The 25,857-nt window shown below is 35.8% G+C and overlaps 1 protein-coding gene and 1 non-coding gene across 3 annotated transcripts; both read right to left on the bottom strand.

The window, feature by feature from the left end:
- Window positions 1–4,339: 4,339 nt before the first annotated feature.
- On the bottom strand, window positions 4,340–4,446 carry LOC125498137 (small nucleolar RNA R71). The gene has a single exon (XR_007274903.1). It is a non-coding gene; the product is annotated as a small nucleolar RNA R71 (small nucleolar RNA).
- Window positions 4,447–15,097: 10,651 nt separating this feature from the next.
- LOC104892969 (tobamovirus multiplication protein 2A) lies at window positions 15,098–25,442 on the bottom strand. 2 transcript variants are annotated; one of them, XM_010678994.4, is made up of 7 exons: window positions 25,252–25,386; window positions 24,544–24,856; window positions 22,942–23,041; window positions 22,186–22,266; window positions 22,001–22,105; window positions 16,127–16,333; window positions 15,098–15,616 (listed from the first exon to the last, which is right to left on the bottom strand). In XM_010678994.4, exons 2-7 carry the CDS (start codon window positions 24,777–24,779, stop codon window positions 15,509–15,511), a joined length of 837 nt encoding a protein of 278 aa, XP_010677296.1. In that variant the 5' UTR covers window positions 24,780–24,856; window positions 25,252–25,386; the 3' UTR covers window positions 15,098–15,508. The 2 variants fall into 2 exon arrangements, with proteins under 2 accessions (XP_010677296.1, XP_048500792.1); XM_048644835.2 differs by lacking the exon at window positions 24,544–24,856 and having other exon boundaries at window positions 25,252–25,442.
- Window positions 25,443–25,857: the final 415 nt, after the last annotated feature.

Here is a 25,857-nt window from a genome sequence, read left to right as displayed (position 1 = left end):
ATGAAGTGAAGAATTATAAATGGATGAGCTATTACATTATTAAATTCTTCAAATATGAGTTCGCACATGGACTCTATATAGTTCGAGACAAACTTGAGCTCCACTCATGGCCGGTGAATGGGCTGTGCAAACAGACCCATTGCACAGGGCCCCCAAGTCAATAGGGCCCCCAAATCAGTTTATAATTATGTTGTTGTGATAGAATAGCAAAGGTTTATGTTGTAGCACATTGGTACTACCTTATAATGATTCCTTGTCTTTGTATTTAGTCAAGGGTTCAAATCCTATGAGGTAGCTTTTGAGTCCTTTTTTTTTCCTCTTTTATTTATATACAATCAAACTAATAAAAGCAAGTATGCTTTTCTAAAAAAAAAAAAAATCAAGTATCATTTTCGTGGAAAATTACCAACTCTAGAAATTTATCTTTTTTTTTTTACCAAATTAACTCTTAATGTTTTTCATTTTTACATTCAAGTTTTAAATAATGACAAAGATTTCTCGTTCTTAGGTAGTATTAGTTTATTCTCAACTATGAATTTTGTCGTTTGAAATAACAAATATGACATTATATGCCTCGTATGTATTTTCACATATGTCGTAGTTATATATTCTAAAACTTTGGGGCCTAAATTTAAAATTGACACAGGGCCCCTGAATTGTTTAAGACGGCCCTGGCTCCACTTATGAAATATTATAGAAACAACTTTCTCCATTTCTACAAACTAAAATTTTTAGTGTTTTGTCAAGCAACCATCTCTTGAGCTTTCTACTTCCCAAATAAAACCTCCTCTTCGTTCTTTTTTAATTTCAATCAAGCAAACAATACTCATTGTTAAAAGGTTTGTTATGCAAAGCGTAGTATTTCTTTCAAGAGACAAAACAAGTCATAATAGAAAAAAGAAAAGAGAACTGTGGAAGTATAATTTTTCATCATTTAGATAAATTAACTTTAAGGGAATTACTACTTCGATCTTTATGTTCCAAAGTGAGGTTAACTACATAAATAGCCCTAAAACATTCTATGTCATATAAAGATAATGTATTACAACTAGCTGTCTTCTAGGATCAATTTACTTAAATCCTTCTTTAATTACTTTGACCATTAATTTTTTTTAATTATCTTTATTAGTTGTAACTAGACCTGGTTATTGGACGGGTCAGGAACGAGGCGGGTCAAAACCGGGTTGGGTCATAAAGGGTCGTAACGTGGCAGGTTAGGTCGCAGGTTGATAGCGGGTCGATAATCATCGCGACGATAAACAGATAAGACATATAGTGAAAGAAGAGAGACAAAAGTGAGTGTAATTGAATACATATAATCACATGTAATTTTTATTACAATATTTATAGTTTTAAAAAAATTATCCAGATATTCTATCGGTCCTATAATGACCTGTCCAATAATGATCTTGTCCATTAAAGTCTTGTTCAATAAAAACCTTATAAATTGACCTTAACCCTTTCTCCATTGGGCTACCCTATCCAATAGGGGTGTTCATTTCGGATAATCAGATCTGAAATAATTTCGGATTTCGGATTGGAAAAAATGTGATATGAATCCGTCTGAAAATCAAATATCCAAAAAATATAAAAAAATACATTTTTCTAAAGGAAAAGCTCATAATTTCGGATCGGATCATTGGATGTTTCTAATATCCAGCCTTGAAAACGGATATTTCTGATCGGACATTCGAAAATTTCTAATATTTTCGAATATTTCGGATATTCGAAAATGAAAAATTTTGATTTGAAATATCTGAAAACGAAAAAAATGGATCATCCGATTTTTCGAACCACAGATTGGATCGACCGAATTGGATATTTATGAACACCCCTACTATTCAATAATCAAGTCTAGTTGCAACTATTTGACTTTCACGCTTACCAATGTGATATTTAGACCATATATACTTGGGGGCATTTGTTACTAGAGATAAAGAGAATAAAATCTAGAAAAGGGTAGAAGGGAAACGAAAAACTAAACTCATTGATTTAAAAAAGTTATTTGGATGTTTTTTTTCTATCTCCCCTCAATCAACTCTCAATCCACGGTGCTTAATCCACCATTGCAAAAGAAATTATCCTCGTCTCCTTCCCTCATTCCCTACCATCATCCATTAGCCGCTAATGCCTCCATTGCAGCCTTGATCATGTATGTATCTTTGATAAGTCGATTTTTAGTTGCATATAGGTAGGTATTAAGTCTCATTTTCAAGAAATTTTTAGTGCATCTTAGGTCTAATTGCATAATTTGAGCATTCTATTGAACCATTGTGTTATTTCGAGATACTTTTGATTCTTCTATGTGATTTTCAGGTTCTTATGATCGGTTGTGACTAAGAGAAGCTAATATGTTTCATAGATGGTCTAGTTGGCGGTTTCCTGATTCGAGAAGATGAGTTTAATCGAGTGCTTTGGGGTTGAAGGAATGATGATATTGAAGAATCCTTATGTGGGACCAAGCAAAATTCTGCTTGCACATGCACCAAGGCACACACCCAAGCGGGTGTCCACTTGCTCGTCTAGATCCGTTAACGAATATAACAAAACTTTTTGTATCACGTGGACGCCCAAGCAGGATCCCGCTTGCCCATGCACTAAGGGTCACGCCCAAGCGGATGCCCGCTTACCCGTGCAGTTCTGTGAACAAAATCGACAAAACCTTGTGTCTTGCGTGCACGATCAAGCAGGATATCGCTTGCTCGTGCACCATGACGCACACCCGTGCGGTTTTCTGCTTGCCCACACAAGCTACTATTCGCCTAATTTTCACGATTTCAATTATTTCCTTTTTTAGTTTTTGTGAGCGACATTAGGTTTTATTACACATACTTTTGAGCAGTTTTTCATTATTAGGAAAGAGAGTATTACTTTTTAGAGAGCTTTTTGAGAATAAACTCCATTATTGAATCTTGATTTCTACAGGTTGGCTACCTTGGATTGATTCATTCTAGTAAAGATCAAGTTTTTCTAGTTTTCCTCTCTTCTTTTATTGTTATGTCTTTTAATTTATTACTCAATTACTTTGTTATTTCAATTATGAGTTAGTAGTTCTATAATCTAGGGTTAAGTTGAACCCTAGCAATGATTAATGTATGAATGCCTCCCATAATCCCAATTTAATGTGATTAATTGTCCTTGCTTGATAGAATTATGCTTATTTTCATTATCATACTAGGGATAGGTGATTTTGAATTGATTCCTTATGTCTTGTTTTCAATGGAAATTGAATCTAGATGGATTTGTTAATTCAATCAAGAGTATGAATATCTCTATGGGAATAAGTAGATAGGATTACTAGGAATTTGTTTGTGATGTCATGGGAATAGGTATGATTTCTTATTTAGAGTAGCCATAGGTACTCAGGAGAGGTCTTTGTAATTTATAGGGTGCATTACTCCTTTTGGATCATTGATTATGTTTATTGAAATGGGAATTATTCATGTGTTGTTCGTGCTAGTGGGGATGCTTAATTCTAGGTGCTTTTACTGATTGATTTTACCTCGTGTCTTTTTACTAGCTGTCATAGTTTAGCGTTATCATTAGTTCAACATATTTCTCACCGTTGTTTGTCACTTTTTTAGTTAATTTAAGTCGAGATTTCTAGTGTTTGATACCGTTTGTCTCTGTGGATTCGACCTTAACTTACCCTGCTACATAGTCAGGAGGTTAATTAGGAATTTATTTTTGTTTCGTGTGCGACACGCCAAACAATTTTTGGCGCCGTTGCCGGAGACTAACGGTATTAGATTAGTTTATCTTTGATATATTTAGCTAATCTTTTTTTTGTTCGATCATTGTTACTCTATTTGTTGTTTGATCTATTTTCTTTCATTCTTTTTGTTGCATGCGCACTCGTAGCAAGGGTTCATAAGATCTTATTACTCTTGATCGCGAGAACGAATCTACAACAAGGAAATTAGGAGGTCAAAGAAGAAAACAAAAACAAGAATCAATAATGGGAGACGAAGCACCGCCAAAGTCTCTACGAGAGTATGCTATGTCCGATGAGACCACCACTACCATTACCAGACTAACTACAACTGCTACGTATTTCGAGCTCAAGCCAGAATTTATTCAGTTCATCTCACATGACTCTTATGCGGGAACACCGAAAGAGAGCCCTACTGATCATTTGGCTAACTTCCTAGACAAGTACTGTAGTACTTTGAAACAAACAAATATTTATGATGATTTGATTCAATATTGTGCTTTTCCTTTTTCTCTCAGGGACGAAGCAAAGGAATGGTTGAAATAAGAAGAAGTGAGGAATATCGTCACATGGCCAGAACTGAAAAAGGCCTTTCTCTACCAGTTCTTCCCTCCTATGAGAACTTCAAAGTTCAAAAATGAGATATCTCGTTTTCAACAACATGAATTGGAGTCTCTCTATGAGGCATGACAAAGATATAAGGCTTTGCTAAGATAATGCCCACACCATTTCTTGAGTGGCTATTGATTCAGACATTTTACAATGGTTTAAAGCATGATGTTCGAAGTTCTATTGATGCCTCATCTGGCGGTACTTTCATGGCCAAAACTCCAGAAGCTGCAAAGACATTGTTGGATGATATGGCTTCTACCAATTATTTGAATGATTGGAGTGTGTCTCGTGGAGCCCCTAAAACAGGAGGTAAGTATGAGATTGATGCTATTGCTACTTTATCTAACACTATGTAGGTTTTGGTAGCTAAGGTTAACCAATTGAGTAGCAAATCAATAGCACCTATTTGTGAAATTTGTGAAGTGCAAGGTCACTCATTGAATGATTGTCAATACAGCACCATGGGAGCGATAAATCAGCAAGCTAATGCCCTCCTAAACACAAACGCAAGACCGCAAAATAAACCATACTCAAACAGATATAACCCAGGTTGGAAGAATCATCCAAATTTCTCTTACAAAAATAACCAACCTCAACCTCCACACACAAACTGCTCCCAACCACTCGGTTTCCAACAAAGGCCACCATTCAATTCTTCATCCTCATCCTCTCGATCCAACCTTGAGACTATCATGGAGAATTTAGCTTCTTCTCAAGAAAAGCAAGTTGAATATCAAGCAAAGCAAAATGAATTCTTCAACAACTCTCTCCAACAAATCAATGTTCATAATAAATTGATGGACAATCAGATGACCCAACTTGCCCAACAAGTTAGTCATCTCTCTAAACCTCCAGGCCAACTTCTTGGGTAAACTGAATCAAATCCTAAGAGGCATATCCATGTCATCTCATTGAGGAGCGGTAAAGAATTGCAAGAGCCTACAAAGAAGGTAATAAGCAAAAGAAAAGTGTAGAAAAGGTTATAGGGTTGAGTGAGGAAGACCAAGGGGAGATGGTTTTGGAAGATGAATCTAAGCACTATCATTCCTATTGAACCATACAAGCCACTTGTTCCATTCCCTCAAAGATTGGCACAGGAAAAACTTTATTGAAAAAAAGTATGGGAAGTTCCTTGATATCTTGAAGAAGTTGCACATCAACATCCCGTTCTTGGATGCGAAAGACAGGCTCTCTAACCAAAGAAAAATTGAAGAGAATGTTAATGTTTCACTAACCACTGAGTGTAGTGCTCTTTTGCAAAATAAGCTTTCAAAAAAGCTAGGAGATCTAGGCAACTATTTTAATCTAGTCAAACTTGGTGATATTGCTATCAAGAATGTTTTGTGTGATCTTGGGGCTAGTGTTAGTCTCATGCCTTTATCAATCTACAAGAAACTCAACATGGATGAACTAAAATCCGCACACATCTTTTTCAAACAAGCTGACAGAACAATAAAGTTTCCACCTGGTATCCTTGAAGATATTCCTCTTCGAGTTGGTAAATTCTTTATTCCATGTGACTTTGTTGTTATAGAGATGGAAGAAGATGCACATGTTTCCATCATTCTTGGGAGACCCTTTTTGGCCACCGATTGAGCCATTATTAACATGAAAAGGGTAAGATCACCTTTGAAGTAGGTGATGAGAAGATGGAGTATAAACTCACAAACTCCATGAATTCTCTTTCTATGGGAGAAACTGTTTATAGATTGGATGCTCTTGATGAGGTGATAGAAGTCAAGGCCTTCAATTGCAGCTTGATGATTCATTACAAATTGTCTTGATGGGTAGTGCTGATGAGGAAGAGTGGGAGACCAAGGAATACAAGCGACTTCTATAAGAGACACGAGCCATTGAATCTAAAAAGCCTATTAAGGAGAAAATGAACTGGGGAGAAACTAATTAGGGGAGTACTATGCCTCCTAAGGTAGAACTGAAACCTCTTCCCTCTAATTTGAAATATGTATTCATGGGTCCCAATGACACTTACCCTATTATTGTTAATGCTTAGCTTGATGACATTCAAATTGAAAAACTACTTGTTGTTTTAAGGAAATATAAGAATTTCATTGGGTACACCATTGATGATATTAAGGGCATTAATGCCTCATTTTGCATGCATAAAATCATTCTTGAAGACGAACATGCTTCTTCTATAAAATATCAATGTTGGTTTAATCCAAATATGATGAAAGTAGTCAAGAAAGAGGTTCTTAAATTGCTTGATGAAGGTATAATCTACCCTATCTTAGATAGTAAGTGGGTTAGTACTCCTGTACAAGTTGTTCCAAAGAAAGGAAGCATGAACGTTGTCAAGAATGACAAGGATGAGCAAATTCCAACTAGATTTGTGACAGGGTGGCGCATGTGTATTGATTATAGGATATTGAATAAGGCCACCCGAAAAGATCATTTTTCCCTCCCTTTTATTGATCAGATATTGGAAAGGTTGGCAAAACATTCTTTTTTCTGGTTGGATGGATATTCAGGTTCTTTCCAAATCCCTATTCATCCAAGTGACCGAGAAAAGACTACTTTTACATGTCTTTATGGCACCTTTGCATATCGAAGGATGCCACTTGGATTATGTAATGCTCCTGCAACTTTTCAGCGTTGCATGATGGCAATTTTCTCAAGTCTTATTGAGAATTCTATGGAAGTGTCAATGGATGACTTCTCCGTCTACGGAAAATATTTTCATGTTTGCCTTGCTAATTTCAAAAAAGGTATTCCATAGATGTCAAGAAGTTAATTTGATTCTCAATTGGGAAAAATGTCAATTCATGGTGCAATAAAGCGTTGTTTTGGGTCATGTTGTCTCTCATCGGGACAATGAAGTCGGCAAAGCTAAAATAGAGGTCATTGAGTGTTTACCACCTCCTAACTCTGTTAAAGGAGTAAGGAGTTTTCTTGGTCATGCAGGATTCTACCGTCGTTTTATAAAAATTTTTTCTCAAATTGCTCGACCTCTAACTCACCTTTAGACAAACATGTCCCTTTTGTGTTTACTCATGCTTTTACTGAGGCTTTTCATATGTTAAAGGATGCTCTTATCTCTGCTTCTATAATTCAATCGCCCGACTGGAATCTTCCTTTTGAGATTATGCGTGATGCTAGTGACTATTCAATGGGGACATCTTATCACACTCACCCTGCACACCCCTCTCATCCCTTGCCCACCCCTCCCCTCCCCAACCCATACCCCTCTCCCCTCCCCTTCCCTCCCATCCCCTCCATGTACAAAGCCTCCCCTCCTCCCCTCCACTGCAAGCCCTCTCTCTGCACAGACCCCCCTCCCCTGCTAGCCTCCTCTCTGCCTAACCCCCTTCCCTGCACACCCCTCCCCAACCCCCCGCCCACCCCTCATTTCCCCTACACAAACCCCCCCTGCACACTCGTTCCAACCCCCTGCCCACCCCTCCCCTCCCCTACACATAACCCTCCTCTCCCTGTACACCCCTCCCCAACCCTCCCCTCCCCTCCCCTGCACACAGACCCCCTCCCAACCCCCTGCCCACGCCTCCCCTCCTCCCTGCCCACCCCTCCCTAACCCCGCCCACCCCTCTCCTCCCTGCACAGGCTCCCCTCCCTGCACACCTCTCCCCTACCCCTTAGTGTGACTGTTAATTTTTTTTTGTTTTCTTGAGCTTTATATATTAATACGTATATTTGCACAATTTTAGGAAGATGGTGAATGTGCATACAGATAAGAGCACGAGTAGTGAACCACATTACCGAGGATGAGTCATATGATGAGATAAAGGAAAAGGATAAAGGTGATCTCGAGGATCAGGATCTTCAAGTTGAGTTCATTACTAGACTTGAGAGCATAGCGGATGAAAATGCTCTCATAGAAAAGGATTGCGTGCAAAATCAACCTCGCCATGAAGAATTAAATGCACAAAGTTCAAGAGTTTCAAAAGCACCACAAATTGGTAGGAAATCATTGGCGACGAAAAAGAGAAAAGGTAGGGGACCTACAAAGTCACTAGGAAAACACACAACTATGACTTTGGAGTACAATCATATGGGTCAACCTTGTGGAAAGTGCATAAGTATGGCATGGAAATTGGCCTTTGCATGCGGAAACTCTCCATTGTGCACTCATGGAAAGTGGTGCCCGATGGGTTGAAGAAGTGTCTATGGGATGATACTATGGTAAGTTTCACGTGCAATAACTTTTACTTTCTTAATTATTCAGTTAAGTATAAGTGTAATATCAATGATAGCGTATAAATTACAAGAATTGCGTAAATTAATTTGTGAAATACGTTTTGTTGTAGAATCTTTTCAATATCAAAGATGATGAAGGCAAGAAGAATGTATTTCTATCTGCGGTTGCTGAGAGATTCAGAGATTTCAAGGCTATGTTAGTCTCTGGATGGATCACTAAGCGGAGGAAAGTAGTAGGTATAGAGAAGAAGAAAATCTATGGCGGGGAAACGTCATCCAGTTCTTAGGCTTCATCGGAAACATCATCCAAACCCTCCAAATTACCATTTCAGATATGGAAAAGTATCAAACCTGAAGAGTGGGAAGCATTTTTTGCCAAAAACACTACACCACAAGCTATTGTAAGAATATTTCATTAATATTTACTACACTCAGCTCTAGCATTTTTGTATAACCTTTGTTTGTAATTGTGTTTTAGGCAAGACGTGGGAAAAGTAGCGCGAGTGAAAAAGCTAGGAAGTATTATCATCATTTGGGTGCTCATTCGTACAATGAGGCGAGAGAGAAGTGGATCGGATGTTTGCCCATTACCCCTCAACGGAGTTGACAACGGTAACGGGGACTAGCTCTACGACCACAGTTACACAAGCTCGACAATCAGATAGATACCTCGATTGGTGGTGTTCGCTGCATGGGATTTATGCAAAAGGAAAAAGAGTCTTGCCTATCCTGGTACAGAACATATGGCCAACGCCATTATAAGTACACAAAAAATGTTCTTTTGCTTGTATTCCAAGTGATGTAACCAAAATTTTGTGTTGAATATGATAATATGAGGTAGAATATAAATATTTACAATAATCATGTCCCCTACTTCAAATTTGAATTTCGGAAACGTAAATGTATTTTAGGCCTATTTTGACCATTTCGCGTCCAATTCTTAGATTTTGGGTCATTTAACCCCAATTTCTTTTTGAATATGACTATATAAGGTATAATATACGTAGTGTGTAGATTTTTAACCTTCAATTTATTGTTGGTTTAATTTCGAAAACGTATATGTCATTTTAGGCCTATTTGGCCATTTCGCGTCCAATTCTTAGATTTTTAGTCACTTATCTCCAAATTCTTTTTGATTATGTTTAAATAAAGTATAATAGAACTTTTGCATTCACGAGCATTTCTCTCTTATCCTTATGTAGATTGGCTTGAAGGAAAAAGAGGCAACCGGTGAGTTCACTCCTAAAGCACACATCGATGCATTGCACGAAACTTTACGAAAGAACCACAGTGGACACATGAGGGGCGTAGGAGTTGTCCATATCAATTTGAGAAAGGTATATGGTAATAAATACACTACAAAGACAAAATCAAGTGTAAGTAGTATGAATTCGATGGCTTTAGATATGAAGTCTATCAAGGCTGCAATTTGGGAGGAGATGACACAAAACTTCAACGCAATATTGGAGCAAATGGGTTTAACTACTTTTACATTGAAGAAGGGTGGTGTTATTATTCCACAGCCAACCGGTGATCCACTAGCATCTGATGATCAAATGATACCTTTAACTGATCCACCTCTAGTACCCTAGTTGAAGGTAATCACTTAATCCCTTTACTTTATTAAACAACTATTGTTCTATAATAATGTTGTTTCATAGACTAACTTATATAAATGGAGTTTTTTTTCAAGGAGGAGACCGCATGCGAACTATTAGCTCAAGGAGATGGTTCTGATTGCTTGATTCTGGTATCCTATGGCCATGCACAACCCCCTAGTGACTGAGTACTATTGCATAACAAGTTAGTGGACGATGATAATTATGTGGTCACCCTCAATGAAATTGCGTCTGGTTTTGAAGAATTACCTCTTCCATTACCGAAGCCAGAAGTTGATCTACATTTACTAAGCCATGTAGTTGGCATTTATGTTTTATGGCCACGTGCATTGGTGCGGTTTTCAGATGAGGTATAATGATTAACATACATATATATATATATGCGTCTTTTGTTTTCTATTTCCTATGATAGTAATGTCTTTACTTTTAACTAACAACTAGGTTTAGGGGAAGGGCCGTTCACATGACAGAAATGCAAAGAAGGTTTGTTCACCTGATAAGAAGGCAAGTTGACGTGATGAAGGTGAACGAAATATGTTAAAGGCAAATGTTTCATGTGCAAGGAATCCACTTATTCTCGAGCCAGAGGTGTTGCGAGACCTTACTATTCCATTTTCTTGGTTACATAAGTACGCTAGCGATTTACCCGATGATAGTACAATAGAGGTTCCTTTGGGGGTGCAAGAATTCCATACTATGAGGAGTCATTGACACTCATTTCTAAGGTCGATATCAAAGAATTATGTGGGGTAGTATTTAATGTTTCCATGAGGTAATACCCAATAAGTATATATGTTTAATTAGTTTTCAATTCAACTTCCATAATAAGTAAGTTTACTTTTAATCAATATGATTTATCAGGTTATTATACAATGAATTGCTTGGAACATCAAGTGAGTCAATAATGTTTCGTTGTTTATGTCCAAACAGACTACGAGATGACAATTGCTTAAAAAAACAAAGTCGAAGTGAAAGACTACATCGATATGAGTTTCAAAGCATCATCTCGTTTAGAAGTTCATCAGATCATCCTTGTCTAGTATATTGAAAAGTATGTTTGTTAAACCCGCTTTACTTCTATTATTCAATAATTAAGTTCACCTATTAATTGTTCTATGATTAATAACTATATTTCCATGTCGTTGTAGCTTTCATTGGACACTGATTGCGATATGTTTGTCATGTAACCAAGTCTACCACTTTGATTTTTTGCGTCGACAACTACCATTGTCTTTACTAATTAAATCATTGTTAAATAGGTAGCTTAAACAAAACTAAATATATATGTACTTATTAATATTACACGCACGCACCCACGCCCGCCCGCCCGCACGCACGCACGCACGCATGCGCGCTCACACGCACGAGCTGAGAAAGGACCATCAATTTGAACAAGTAACAAGCACAAGTCAAGCAAATATTAACTACTTCCTCCGTTCCATAATAAGTGAAACACTTACTATTTTAGAACGTTTCAAAATAAGTGAAACATACCTTAAATGGAAAAGAGAAAGTTATAAAAAAGAATACCCATCAAAAAGTGTGGTTTGCTTTTCTCTCTCCTCCTTTTGATAATGAAAAGGGTATATTATGACTTTTTGGCTTTTGAAAGTGATGTTTATTAAATCTTGTGCCCAATCCTTATGTTTCACTTATTATGGAACGGAGGAAGTATTTAACTTTGATCATTGTCTCACACACACACACACACACACACACACACACACACACACACACACACACACACACACAAACTTTGATCATTGTCTCACACACACACACACACACACACACACACACACACACACACACACACTCGCACAACACAACCAACACACACACACACACACACACACACACACACACACACATATATATATATATATATATATATTAATAATGTGTAATATAGACATTACATGATCTTATAATGATGTATTGATGTAGTGTGATAAAGCATAATAGTTGGCGAAGACTTCGAGTACCAAAAGCTCCTGTTTGGATATCAATCGAGGTAATATGACTAATTGTCTTGTTCTTATATAGAAACATTTTTCGCTATATACGTATACATATCTAATATGAATGTCGTTGGATGCATGTTTTGGTTAATTTTTGTGTCAGCAAGAAGATAATAGAGTTGCATGTGGCTATTACGTGATGAGGTACATGTTCGATATCGTCAACCATTGCACTAACATCTATGATCTTCAAAAGGTATGTAAATTATTAGTATATGTTACTTTAGAATAGATCGATGGGTAATAGTTAATTGCTTTAGAAACCAAAGTAGCACATTTTTTTTAAAAGGTCATTTTAGGCCTATTTTTGCCTTTTCGCATCCAATTGTTGGATTTTGAGCCATTTAACTCCAAATTATTTTTGAATATGATAATATTAGGTATAATATAACTAATGGGTAGATTTAGGCTTGCATTTATTGTTGGTTGAATTTCGGGAACGAAAAGGTCATTATAGGCCCGTTTTCGCCTTTTCGCGTCCAATTATTAGATTTTGAGTCATTTAACTCCAAATTCTTTTTGAATATGACAATATAAGGTATAATATAACTAGTGTGTAGATTTTTTAGGCTTATATTTATTCTTGGTTGAATTTCGGGAATGAAAAGGTCATTTTAGGCCTATTTTCACCTTTTCGCGTCTAATTATTAGATTTTGAGTCATTTAACTCCAAATCCTTTTCTATGACAATATAAGGTATAATATAACTAATGGGTATATTTTAGGCTCGCATTTAATGTTGGTTGAATTTCGGGAACGAAAAGGTCATTATAGGTTTCGGGTCCAATTATTAGATTTTGAGTCATTTAACTCCAAATTCTTTTTGAACACGACAATGTAATGTGTAATATAACTAGTCTGTAGATTTTTAGGCTTTCATTTGTTGTTGGTTGAACTTCGGGAACGAAAAGGTCATTTTAAGCCTATTTTCACCTTTTCGTGTCCAATTATTAAATTTTGAGTCATTTAACTCCGATTCTTTTTTTAATATTGACAATATAAGATATAATATAACTAGTAGAATTTGTTGTTGTTTGAATTTTGAAAAGGTATATGTAATTTTTAGAACTATTAACTATGGTAAATGATTGAATTCTTATATTATGTGTTTTATTCCTTGGTTGTTTTGCAAGATTTATATGAATAATACACCAAGATTGAAGGCCTTCACCCTGGAGGAATTACATGAAATTCGGAATAAGTTAGCGACTTACCTTTGTGAGGATTGCTTATGATATATTTAGGGAGGATTTTGCGATATAATTAGCTAGATCTAGTTGGTATTTTCTTTTGTTATATAGTTTTTAGCTAATTAAAATGTTGGTATTTTATCAATTCTATGTACACTTTACACATTGTTAAAATATATTTAATGTTAATTACGTTAAAAAACTTGTGATAGATATATTGCATTTCGTTTTTTTTTTTTTGGAAGGGAGGTGTTGGGATGGGGGGATGCCACGGTGTGTGCAAGGCTGGGGTGCTAGGTTGGGCTAGGGGGTGGCAAGGGATGCTGGGCTGACCTAGGAGGGCTGTCAGGAGGGCTGTTGTTGGCAGGGGGTGCAGGGGATGGCAAGGTTTGAGTGGGGTAGGGGTGGCATGGGCTGGGGTGCAGTGGCTGGCAGCAAGGAGGCTGGCAGGGGTGTGGGGGGGTGTTGGGTTGTTGGTAGGGATAGGGATGGGGGTGCTGGGTTGTTGAGTTCTTTTTATAAAAAAAATTGAAAAATAAAAGGGTTGTAATTTTAGGCATAGATCGCATCCCTTCTATATTTGAAGGGATGCGGCAGCTTGCCCACTAACAAGTATAATATTGCCATTTCAACATATTTACATATACAATTTAACAAAAACAAGGGTTTCTAGCAAGGAAACAGGAATGATTGAACAATAACCAGGGTTTGAAACACACAAATACAGATTCTTATCAAAATCAATTGTACTTTTTAGGAGTAAAGCTGAACGGGACAGGCAAATCAATGTAACTTTTTACTTTATGGCAGAGATCACATGTTTACTTTTTGACAAAAGTAGATTTCAACCTTTTTTACATACACAAACAGAAATTGCTTTAACAAAAACAAGGATTTCAAACACAAAATAGGAGCTAATACTACCTTTGTTTTTATTTAGTTGCAACGTTTTGACTTTCACACTTGCCAATGTACAATTTCAAATTGTTTTATCTCTAATTGTATGTAAGTAAAAATTATAAAAATCTGATATTATGAAAGCTTACATCGAAATGAATCAAACAAGACCCCACATGACTATATTTTGTTTAACATATAAATCAATAAATGTGATCAAATAAGAGAACATGAATAGTGCAATTTGTCAAACGTTGCAACTAAAAGAGAACAGAAGTAGTATAACAATAACTACGGTTTCATATGAACAAACAGGGATTTTCATCAATAACTAATTGTACTTTTTGAGAGAAAAGCTAAATTAAACACGCATATCATTACAACTTTTGACAAAAAATAGTTTTTTATATTTTTGTTGTAACAAAGAGTTCCTTACAAAAATAAAAAAAATCTTACTAGTCAACAAACTATCCACCAACTATTATCGTTTTATCAAAACCTCCATCACCAATGCTTGATACCGATTCACTTATTCCGTGAAATAAGTACTTCATTTTTTATAATTAAATCATTTGACATTTAAATCTTTCATCAACCAACTTTGCAAAGCTTTCACTCACCATTACACAACAAAAAACAGAGTCAAAAAAGATTATGTTAAATTCTTCTCATAAAAAGATTCCAAATTTCAACTTTTTATAATTTTTATTTACACAATTAAAGATATTAATATCTGAATTAGCGTGTTAAATACGAAAAAAAAAAACCAAATGGTATAACTAAAAAAACAGAAAACTCATAATATAAAGCATAATCTAATATATGCTTTAAAATCTCACCACCGTTGTTACTTCGACCCAATGCTCGTCAGTCTTCACTAAGAATACAAGTGAATCTATTAAGTTTTGCTTATAGCGAGAATCCATAAACTCTGAAAGCTATCAAATAAACAAAATTTGCAAAAAATCTAACCGCACTTTCATAATTAGTGGAGACCATAAAGCTTTCGAAGCTGATTTGTGACTCAAACATGGAAAATATGCAACTATGTGCAAGTTACACACGACATGGACTTTACTCAAAAGAATCTTTTTTTTAGCTGGGTCTAGGTAAATCAGATGGAATAAAAAAAAACACCTGAAAATGTAAATTTTACACACCAAACTTGTCAAGATGACTTTTTCCTGATATAAATCGGAGCTTTTCACACCATTCTTGACAGATCTCGATTTCTGTAATCTGCCCAACTTGTTTAGCAACAGAGAGAACAATGCTTCAGTTTCTTTACATGATAGTGCAGCGGTTCCCTTCCACTGTCGGCTGTGCCGCTGGCTGCTGGTATCGGCCTGACTCGGTCGGGTTGTAAGTAAATTCTGAAGTATCAAGCCCATACTGGATTTATAACAATTCAAAAGAAGGAAAAATATGAGAAGAGGGAAATATCAAAAGAGAGTAAATGACTAGATGGAATATCAATTTAACTTGTGACTCCTCACATAAAATCAGATGTTCTAAGACCTCGAGACAAAGATATCATTACTGCTACTCCTACAAGATAGTGGCAAAGCCTTAAACTAGTCATGTTGGCAAATTTCATAAGGAACTTACTCATTCTTACTTTTTTCAAAAAAGTTCACATCGAAGGGAAAAAATCTTACTTTTTCATGCTGAAAACTTCATACCACACGACAATGTTCTAACCCCAGATATGTACATGTCCTTAAGGTCCATGAAGGCAGCAAAAAACATGTACTAGTCGCACCTTTTCTCTCACAAGGACACCACTAAACAAAACATTCTTTACTTCCTAGTCTACCATTCTTATTAACCATTTAGAAATTTAACAATTTAACAGTCACATTATATTTCCCTAAATTTAAAAAGGAATGTCTTGAATCGCACCTTTTCCCTCATACGTGCACTCCAAGCATCATTCCTGCTGGGTCTCTGATCAATGGCACCAGCAACAGGTACACCTGTTGCAGGAGGTGGTCTGTTGATAAGAGGCTGCTTAGCAGACTGCCTTTGGTTAATGAACTCCTCATCACTGTCATAATCAGCAGGCCTGTTCATCGATCTAACAATGACGGTCAACAAGAACAACGCTGCCTGCAAAGTTAAAAATAAATTATCAATGCATGAAGCACAACAATTACAATGAAAGACTTAAAAAGAAGTGTGCTACCACTCAATGGAGCTTTGAGTGGAGATGAAACATAAAGCCCCACTTGATCCTAGCATCTTAAACAAAATAGTAAGTTTCATTTAGTCAATTACCAGTTCAAGTTGATTTCTCCATACCAAAGCCCATACAGAATAGAGATAGAAGCAAATAAACTCTGAAAAACTAGACAAGGGCAGTAGGCCAGTAGTATCAGCACATAAAGCCTATGTTGCTAGGCCTGGGGTACTCATAATGTCGGAAGTGGCCTCGTGGCAAAGTTTTGGACTAGCTATATTATCAATAACATCCATGATTTTGGCCCAAAATGGAGCGGTAGTCTTAACACCCAAGTTGAAGTATCAAGGATCCAACACGGTACTTAAGTTAAACTAAACTCAAGAGTACGAGAAACATAGCATACAACAATATCAACATCACTAAAACCATAAAAAGAGTTTGTTCTTCCGTTCACTGAGAGGGCTGTGCAGAACCATCCAAAACCCTGCTGTAACTAGAAAGTCTGATCCAATATCCAATTCAAATAACAGGGTGCCTAAACCCAGCATAGATTTCAGAATCCAGCATCACCGGTCAGGTTCAATTACCAGTTTATAAATAATTTGGGTAGGTTAACCTAAAACAAAAATAGCAATAAATAATTAAATACTATATAAATACTACTGAAGCACATTACATGCATTACAATAGCTGGCCTGTTCTCAAGTTTCTCACGAGATTCGAGTATTTTCAAAACCATTTGTACACTTTGATAACAAATTAAGCTTAAAGACTTTATAATACTTCCTCTATTTTTCCAAGTTGCAGCTGTTTGCTTTATGCAGTCTAATGCACAACCTTTGACCATTAATAGCTTTAGTTAGGTACTAATAAAAATCATAAACAAATTATCCTTTCAAAATATACATTGGAACAAATGTAACGAGATCCCAATGAATAATATATTCTTTTAGATTGGTGAAAAAACAGAGTCAAAAGTTTTAAAGTTTGACCTATAATGTAAATGTAAGTATTATATGACAAATAGAAAAGCGTAACACTAAGGGGCGAATGCAGGATTTTATATTTGGCTAGGCCTAAATTACAAGAAAATTCATAATATCATCTGTTGTTGCTCCTTCAAATATGGAAAAAGAACTCTATCTACCTAGTGGGTAATCACCCAAATAATTAACCATATATGTAGTTGTAACATTATCTCTTTTTTTATTTAATACAACACTTTTAACTTTACGGCCCATAATCCACAACCTTAACCCAAAATGGCTACCAGAAGAAACTCATTTAGCAACAACCCTAGCCTTACTATTAGTAATTTACAATATTTTTATAAGAGGTTATTGACTTATTGTACACTTTTAGTTATACTTTGAACAAACCTAACATCTCAGATATAGCATATATTTTTCTATATTCTCAATCAAAATCTTATATCAAAGATTATAGTTATATAAATATTATACAAAATAAAATTGTTAAAATTATTTGGAAATGGAGTGAGTCATTATGAGAAATTTGTACTAAAAGAAACATGATTAGAGTCGTAGATACTTAAAGATGGACATAAAATAAAATAAATTGATTTGAAAACGAAAAGAGGAGTAAAAAAAAAAGTAAAAAAAAATTGCAATTATATAAGTAAAGAATTAAAGAAATGGAAATGAAAATGAGAAGACGAAGAGTAAAAACAAAAGAAAAATAGAAGAATGATTGTGATTATATAACTAATGAAGAAAAGAAATGGAAATGGAAATGGAAATGAAAATGAAAATGAAAATGAAAATGAAAAGAGGAAAAGTAAAAACAAAAGTATAAAGTCGGCTAGAAAAATGGAAATAAAAGAGGAAGAGAAAAAAAAAGTACAAAAGAAGTCAACTAAAAAATCTGGTAACGAGGCAAAAAATATTCAAAGTGTAGAAATCATTTGCGGCAAAGAGTTGAACCCAGGACACTTTTCAGCAAGCGACCTATGCGGAAGAAGGAATCATTGTACCAAAGTGTTGTAGATGTATTTATGTAGGCGCCCAGAACCCCAGGTTGATCTGCTAGGCGCTAACACTAAGAAAATATCATAAAACCTCTCAAATTTCCTCAGCAGTATTGTAAGTTGTGATTCTTGTTCTATTCCCTTCTCTCATTCCCTTTTATCACTGCAAGTCTACAACTTTTCACAAACAATTGACGGCCCGTTTGGTAATTGGTCATAAATTGTGGTAATGGGAATGAATTTGTGTGTAAATTTGTGAAAAATATCATTGTCCATTCCCATGGTAATGCTAATTTATCCTAAAGTGTCCACTTTCCTTCTTGAACTTTCATTCTCATCCAATACCACCTTGTAGGTGGTAATGAGTGGTAATGAAAATTGCTCCATTGGAGACAAAAATACAAGTTTAGGGGTGAGATTGCTTGCCCATGGAGAAAAAATGTCTCTCCATGGAGATCTTAAAGGTGCTTCCCTAATAAAATTACACTTAAAATTCAATCCCATTACCGCAATTTATTAACGACTACCAAACGGGCCGTGAGGGGTTTAGCACAATAGATGGCAAACTGGTTGTTCAGTTACTTCGGGTCAGATCTATTTTAGATCTTCTTACTTTTGTGCTGGAATGGTATGGTTCAGGTCGAACCTATATCGGGTCTATGGGATCGAGAATGGTCGAATCGAGTCAACTCAGGTCGGGTCTGTTCACATCTAGTTGATATCTAAATAAAATATATAATACAACATAAAACATTTATTGACAATACTTACAAATTACACATAAGAGATAATCTTAAGATAAATAATTGAATATTAAGATAACAAAAAATAAAAATTTGGCTCACTTTATAGTGGGGAGCCAAAGCTGACGATATAGTTCGGGTTGATTTGGATCGGGTCCGTCTGATTCGGGCCGAGTCTAGGTTGGTTCTGTCAATTTTGGGTTCCCTTTTCCGGTCTGACTCTGGTGGGTCGTTGGGGTCTGGTGAGTTTTGTCAAGTCTGTTTAGCCCTATAACTCTAGACCATTCATAAAGTCATCTCATGTTCTCTCCACTAGAAGGTAACTTCTTGCTATAAACTAGTACAAAAAAATGACGTTTCTCACTAGTGTTGTTTTGGAGTGTGCTGGTGGGTGAGAAAAGTTGTAGATAACTAGATATCTAGAAAAGACCCATATAATATTTTTTTAATTAGAAGACTGGGTACAGGTAATGAATCCATGCCATCAGAGCATTGAGATGCCAAAATGCGGGTATTCTACTGATTTTGGATGTGTACAGCCTTGGAGGTATAGGATTAGGGATTTCAAGTATGAGGTACCTGACCCCAGCACAATTTTGGGTAGGCGGAAATTTGACCCATGCTCACCCTACTAAAACAGTACCTAAACTGCATAGAGAACCAAAAAGCTTTATCGTTGAGTTCTAAAAATAATTTGAACCCCATATTCATCTCCCATAGTTTCCTGGACTGTAAGAGAGTTCCAAATAGGAACAGGTTCCCTGTTCCATTCCTCGTTCCATTCTTCCATCTGCATCAGTTATCCCTGAAGTCACCCTAAAAATATCATAGATTTTTACCACCTTTTACTTGCACTGTTTTGTGCTTTACCACCTTTTTTTTATTTTACCACCCTAACATCTGGATTGATAACAGGCCAAACCCACTCTACGTCTAGCGATTACTGAGTGGTTGAACCAATGAATGACTTAATGAATTTGAAGGGAGTTATTGAGATTTGGTTGCTGCCTTGCATCAGCCATTTAAGTGTAGTCAATAAATTACCTTTTCAAGTGTGTTACACAAGGACTATCACCTATTACGTACAGATAAAGAATTAACAGATGTGACGATTCCACCCGAAACTTCTATGTACCTGACTTACGGAAGATGCAATCAGAAAGGTAGTCCTAACAGTTCACTCTAAGTGCTGTTAGATGGAATCATGGAATATAAGGTGCTATTGATAAGCATGGTAATGTCATGCACTCATGCTCAGTATTGTGATAAAAAGGGAGAAGGTAAAAACTCCTTCAGAAATTGCTGTTCACTATGCTTATTGGGGACTGGGGAGTAACCCGATCACTGGAATGCTTAGTAAACTGTAAGAAAACTTGTAAATCACTTTGATTAGTGGGGAGTGATTAAAAGCTTCATAAATTGTAAAGAAAGTCATAAAATCACAGACTCTCTCTCTCCCTCCCTCCCTCTCTCCCTCGTCAGTTTATGAGTTGGCCTGTCAATGAGTTGGGGTGGTGATTTTTAGAGTCTCAAAAACTTTATAGTGCTAAATTGAAATTAAAAAATAAGGTGGTAATGCAAGAAAACAGGGTAACTAAAAAGGTGGTAAAGGTCAAAAAATCCTAATATCATCTACTGATGAATCTGATCTAAAAGAATTGAAATTTTTCGACGCACATATATCACCTCATTTGGTAGGCATCACTTTAATTTTTTTGCATCACATGATCACGATGGAATGATTTTGCCCGGCATAGGCGGCATGGGCTGTGGTTTATCTCTCATGCCAAGCATCATGCCTGGTATCTAACACAGTATCTTAACTTCTTTACATTCACTAATTGAATATTCAATCTTTTGGGAATCTTAAGAGTATACCTAAGTCCTAACATCTGGACTGATAACAGAACCAAACCCACTCTAAGTCTAGCAGTAACTGAGTGTTTGAACCAATGAATGACTTAATGAATTTGCAAAAGGAGTTATTGTTATTTGGTTGCATCAGCCATTTCAGTGTAGTCAACAAGTTACCTTTTCAAATGTGTTACACAAGGACTATCATCTATTACGGACAGATAAAGAATGAACAGATGTTACGCTTCCACCCGAAACTTCTATGTACCTGACTTATGGAAGATGCAATCACAAAGGTAGTCCTAACAGTTCCCTCTAAGTTCTGTTAGATGGAATCATGGAATATGAGGTGGTATTATTTAAGCATGTTAATGTCATGCACTCATGCTCAGTATTGTGATAAAAAGAGAGAGGGTAAAAACTCCTTCAGAAATTGCTGTTGACTTTGCTTATTGGACACTGGGGAGTGACCCAATCACTGGAATGCTTAGTAAACTGTAACGGAACTTGTAAAATCACTTCGGTTAGTGGGGAGTGATTAAATGCTTCATAAATTGTAAAGAACTTTCAGTCATAAAATCACGAACTCTCTCTTTCTCTCTCTCCCTCCCTCCCTCCCTCCCTCCCTCCCTAGTCAGTTTATAGCAACAGAGCAACAGGATATCTACATACAACAATTGAGCTCACAGAAATTTTAACTGGTGTATTATTCCACGACACAAAAAGGCCTCAATATATTAGCGTAACACTTGCTTTTGGTGAGCAAAAAATTTCACAAACTTCGACTTCATTAATGTATTGACTGCAATAATATCATATTGCAGGATTTTTTTTTTAGTTTTGTTTTAATGTACTGTTTCAAAAAATAACTTTCTATAATTTTTACAAAAACATTAATGATATTAAGGTCAAAAGCGTTCATCAAGTGATGAAAACAGTACTACACTTATTTGGAAAGAGAATAGCAATAAGCTTTGAAAGTGACATTTGAAAAAACGCTTATGATATACCTCCAAAACAACAATTCCAAGAAGAACCCACTTGGCAATGGACCAGTGCTCCTCTAGAAAATCATTAATCATATCAAAGTTTCCAGTTTTGTCAGTGGGGATTTCCTGAAAAGATAAGACATTAGTTGTTTAGATGGTAAACATAGGATGCAATGGAAAAGTAATAAATTCATATGAGCACTTACATCGTTCCAGTTTTTGTCAAAGAATACAAAGGCGGCACATCCAAGCTCCAACAAGATCAACAAAATTATGAATACAGCATACTGAGAATGGTTAAGGAAGACCATGTTTGTAAGCAAATTAGATGTGAGGGCAGTAAATTAAATTTTCCCCTATAAATATGCATGCTATTCTGCATAACCATTCGAACTCATAATCACAAAGACCGCGTGAATTCAGTTGTATGTTAATTTCTACCCCCACAAAAGGGGGGGAAAAAAGGAATCTTGAGCTAAGAAGTCTATAAAACAGTAACAGTTTGATGACTTTGAGGTAATAAGACAAATAGAACCAGAACAATAGAGTACATAGTGTTATGCGGTATCATGCATTGCCGTAAGAGACCATGTACTATTTCCCTTCTATATTCATAACCAGTTAGCCTCTAATATCTACATTGTTCCCTCTACATGATTAAACAACCTGGCTAGAGAATTAAAAATCCACACTTGATATGATACTAAAACTTCAGGCTCCTCTATTTCGCTAGATAAAAACAATCCATACTTGCTATGATAATATGTTTCAGGATCCCCTATTTCTCCATTTCAGTGCCAATTTTACTACCTAGTCTTATCAAGTTACCTCCGTGCTGCACGAGAGCTCCAAGCAGCATAAAAGCAAGCTAAATCCAAACCATCGGAGGCTCACAAATAATAGATCAATGTGTGCAAGTAGAAAGCCTAAAACTCTTAATACTCTTTCAAGTTCAAGGATACAGTTGATAGACAGCATCCATTTTTTGTTGAAGCTCCTATGCAACCAAAACATGATATGACAAAAAGAACAGCTCCGATACCAATAAACATATATATGAACCTGCAAGTTAACAATCATAGAAAATGAGCAACAGATAGGAAATAGGATCAAGGAAGAAAGTAACACAGATCAAGACTTGCAAATCATGATTAGAGATAACTAACTAAAGAAAGTCTAAGTAAGCCATCATACTCAGCAAAATTGACACTGATGTGAAGTGAAAAAAAATAAAGGCGCGCTTCACACTATTAACGATCTTACATGAAAAAATGAATTAAATAAGTTGAGATTATAGAGTAGACGCAGACAGTATAGGCAAGTCTTTCTAATACATAGCCTCATACTCAAGCTTTGACAACCCATTACGCATAGTCATACTAAGTGCTTGTTGGGTTAACCTAAGAAAAATGGCAAGTGGAACTTTCTAGGACGTAAAATAATGTGGAATTGTTTCGTTGGCAAAAATGTAGAAATTATCTCATAAAATAGAGGTAGTTACTTACCTATGGTCCCCCTTACGTAACTAGAACTTCCCATGATTAGCCGAACGAACTTTTGCCACTTCCTAGAAAATGCTACTACATATGGAAGAACATTCCTAGTAAAGAAAATTGACAGTAATCATGAGTCCCTCTTTTTGTTTCATTTTATCTCTGTGTGCTGCACATGTGTGCCTCCCCCATAATTGCAACTAATACAAAACGAAGGAAGTAGTACACTAGTACACAATAAAAAGACACTCGAAAGAAAGAGTATCACTAGAAGTCTGCGTCCAAAACTCGCAGCTAGTTTAGTTCAAATTATGAAATAAAATAATCCTAGTCCTTTCAATTATTTAACTGACCAATCAAAAACCCTCTCAATTCTCATAAAAGTCCTGCCAAAAGTCCGGTAATTAGGGCCACAAGCACATAGCCTAAGTCCAATCCTCTCAACTGAATAGCAAAATCCTACTTCCTATGTTCTTTTTCTATTACAATTGGGTGTTTACACTGTTCACCCACCATCTTACGCAAAAAGGAAAAATATAGTCATGTGGGGTCTTATTAGATTCGTCACGATATATACTTTTACTAATTTTTTATAATTTTTACTAAAGAGTTATGAAAGATATTAATATTTAAAGTTGTGCATTTGCAAACGTGAAAACTCGATTGATGCAATAGAAAAAGAACGTATGAAGTATATCTGATTGCCTCTCTTATGTACTTTTGGACTAGTATATCCGTATATGCTACCTTCAAAAGAAAAAGAAAGAACCAAAGAATGGCCACGAGAATAGAAGTTATGCCCATAATCTAAAAACGAAATGAGCAAGTAAAATAAAGAGAATGTCGATATTCCTAAACCAACTTATTAAGTTCAGCAGTTATCCATCTTGGCTTCTTACTCTCTAACACAGCAGATTGAGCTTCAACTGCAAGGCATAAGCATATAGGTGGCAAACACATACAAAACCAAATAATAAAATCAAACAGACCTACAAGAACTCAAGCACAGCCCTCTAGGAACATAACAACCACAAACGTTATCAAACCAAGCAATAAAGAAGACCTCCATACCAAGCTTTAGGAAGATTATCGAAAACGCTGTTGGACAACGATACGGACATAATCAAAGGACGACCGAGCTGAATCATCGTCTCCTCAGGACTAATTGGAGGAAGACCAGTATCCGGCGACGCTTGTTTGTACATGACAAACAAGTAAATCCCATAACCCACCATTGCCAACCCAGCAAGAGTCATCAAGAAATTTAGTAGTTTTAGCAGACATCCCCAAAACCCTTGGCACCCCATTTCTTTTATTTTACAATAAACAAACCCTCTTTTAAGTCCCCAAAACAACAAATTTCCTCCTCAATTTCACTTCTTACCTGTCATAAAACCCCCAAAAATGGAAACAACAAAATCAATCAATTATCTTCAATTAGTGTGAATCTGATAAAATCGAACTAATTATAGAAATGATCAAGAGCTCTAACAACAACAAAAACAGATAATTATCTGAAAATCAGAAACATGCATCTTAATTACAGTATTATACAAACAACGAATGACATATAGAATGCAAGAGAATTAGCATTAGAGATTATACAAATCATATAAATGTGGAAAATAAATCGAAATATTATGCTGATGCATTGTAATAGAAGTGAATTGCAATAAAAAGAAATTGAAATTAGATCATAGTAATCGGAGTTATTAAATCAATAAAATCTAAGATAAGAGAAAAAAAAAGAATCTAATTGAAGGACCAAAAGAGTCTTACTTAAGGGTTGAAATCGCGATGAAAGAAGAAAAAGCTTCCGATTTTAAGAAGTTGGATGAGAGAGAAAGTGAAGGATTCCAGAATTTGAGAGGAGAGAGAAAAAGGTGGACATTTTTGTTGTTGTTGTTCTTTTCTTTTTTGTTGGTAGCCAGCTGGGGATAACCTTTGAACGACATTTCATCATTAATTTATTATTTATTTATATTATTTATATATAATTATTGTCAAATGACAGTTCAGCCCCTTATTGGATAAGCGATGGTGAGGTTGATGTAAGGGTATTATGGGAATTTTGGATGAGATTGAATGTTTGAAACGACTGTGTTTTGGTGTCAGGTAATCTAGTTTATTATTTTGATTTAATATATGGTGGAAGCTGACATAATGGACGGTGTCGTTCGCCCTAGTTTATCATTTTATTACATTTGTTTTTTTAAAGGATATCATTTCATTACATAGATGTGGTTTTTTTTTAATAATCTTTAGTGACATAAATTTTGTTGATTCTTGTCTATCGGTATTACGTTTTTCTTAAGATCAATCTCAATAATACCTTTCAAAAAAAAAAAAAAAAAAAAGATCAATCTCAATAGAAAATATATTAAG

Source organism: Beta vulgaris, chromosome 5 (genome assembly GCF_026745355.1).
Source record: "Beta vulgaris subsp. vulgaris cultivar EL10 chromosome 5, EL10.2, whole genome shotgun sequence".
In the NCBI taxonomy this organism is placed as follows: Eukaryota; Viridiplantae; Streptophyta; class Magnoliopsida; order Caryophyllales; family Amaranthaceae; genus Beta; species Beta vulgaris.
The sequence above is the reverse complement of the archived record's forward strand: the minus strand, read 5'-3'. Positions and strand labels throughout refer to the sequence as shown.

Coding starts and splice junctions, on each gene's coding strand:
- LOC104892969 (XM_010678994.4), bottom strand. CDS start 24,779: ATGGGGTGCCAAGGGTTTTGGGGATGTCTGCTAAAACTACTAAATTTC. Junction 22,267..22,941: donor ATGGATGCTGTCTATCAACT/GTATCCTTGAAC, acceptor AACCATTCTCAG/TATGCTGTATTCATAATTTT. Junction 22,106..22,185: donor TTGACAAAAACTGGAACGAT/GTAAGTGCTCAT, acceptor TTATCTTTTCAG/GAAATCCCCACTGACAAAAC.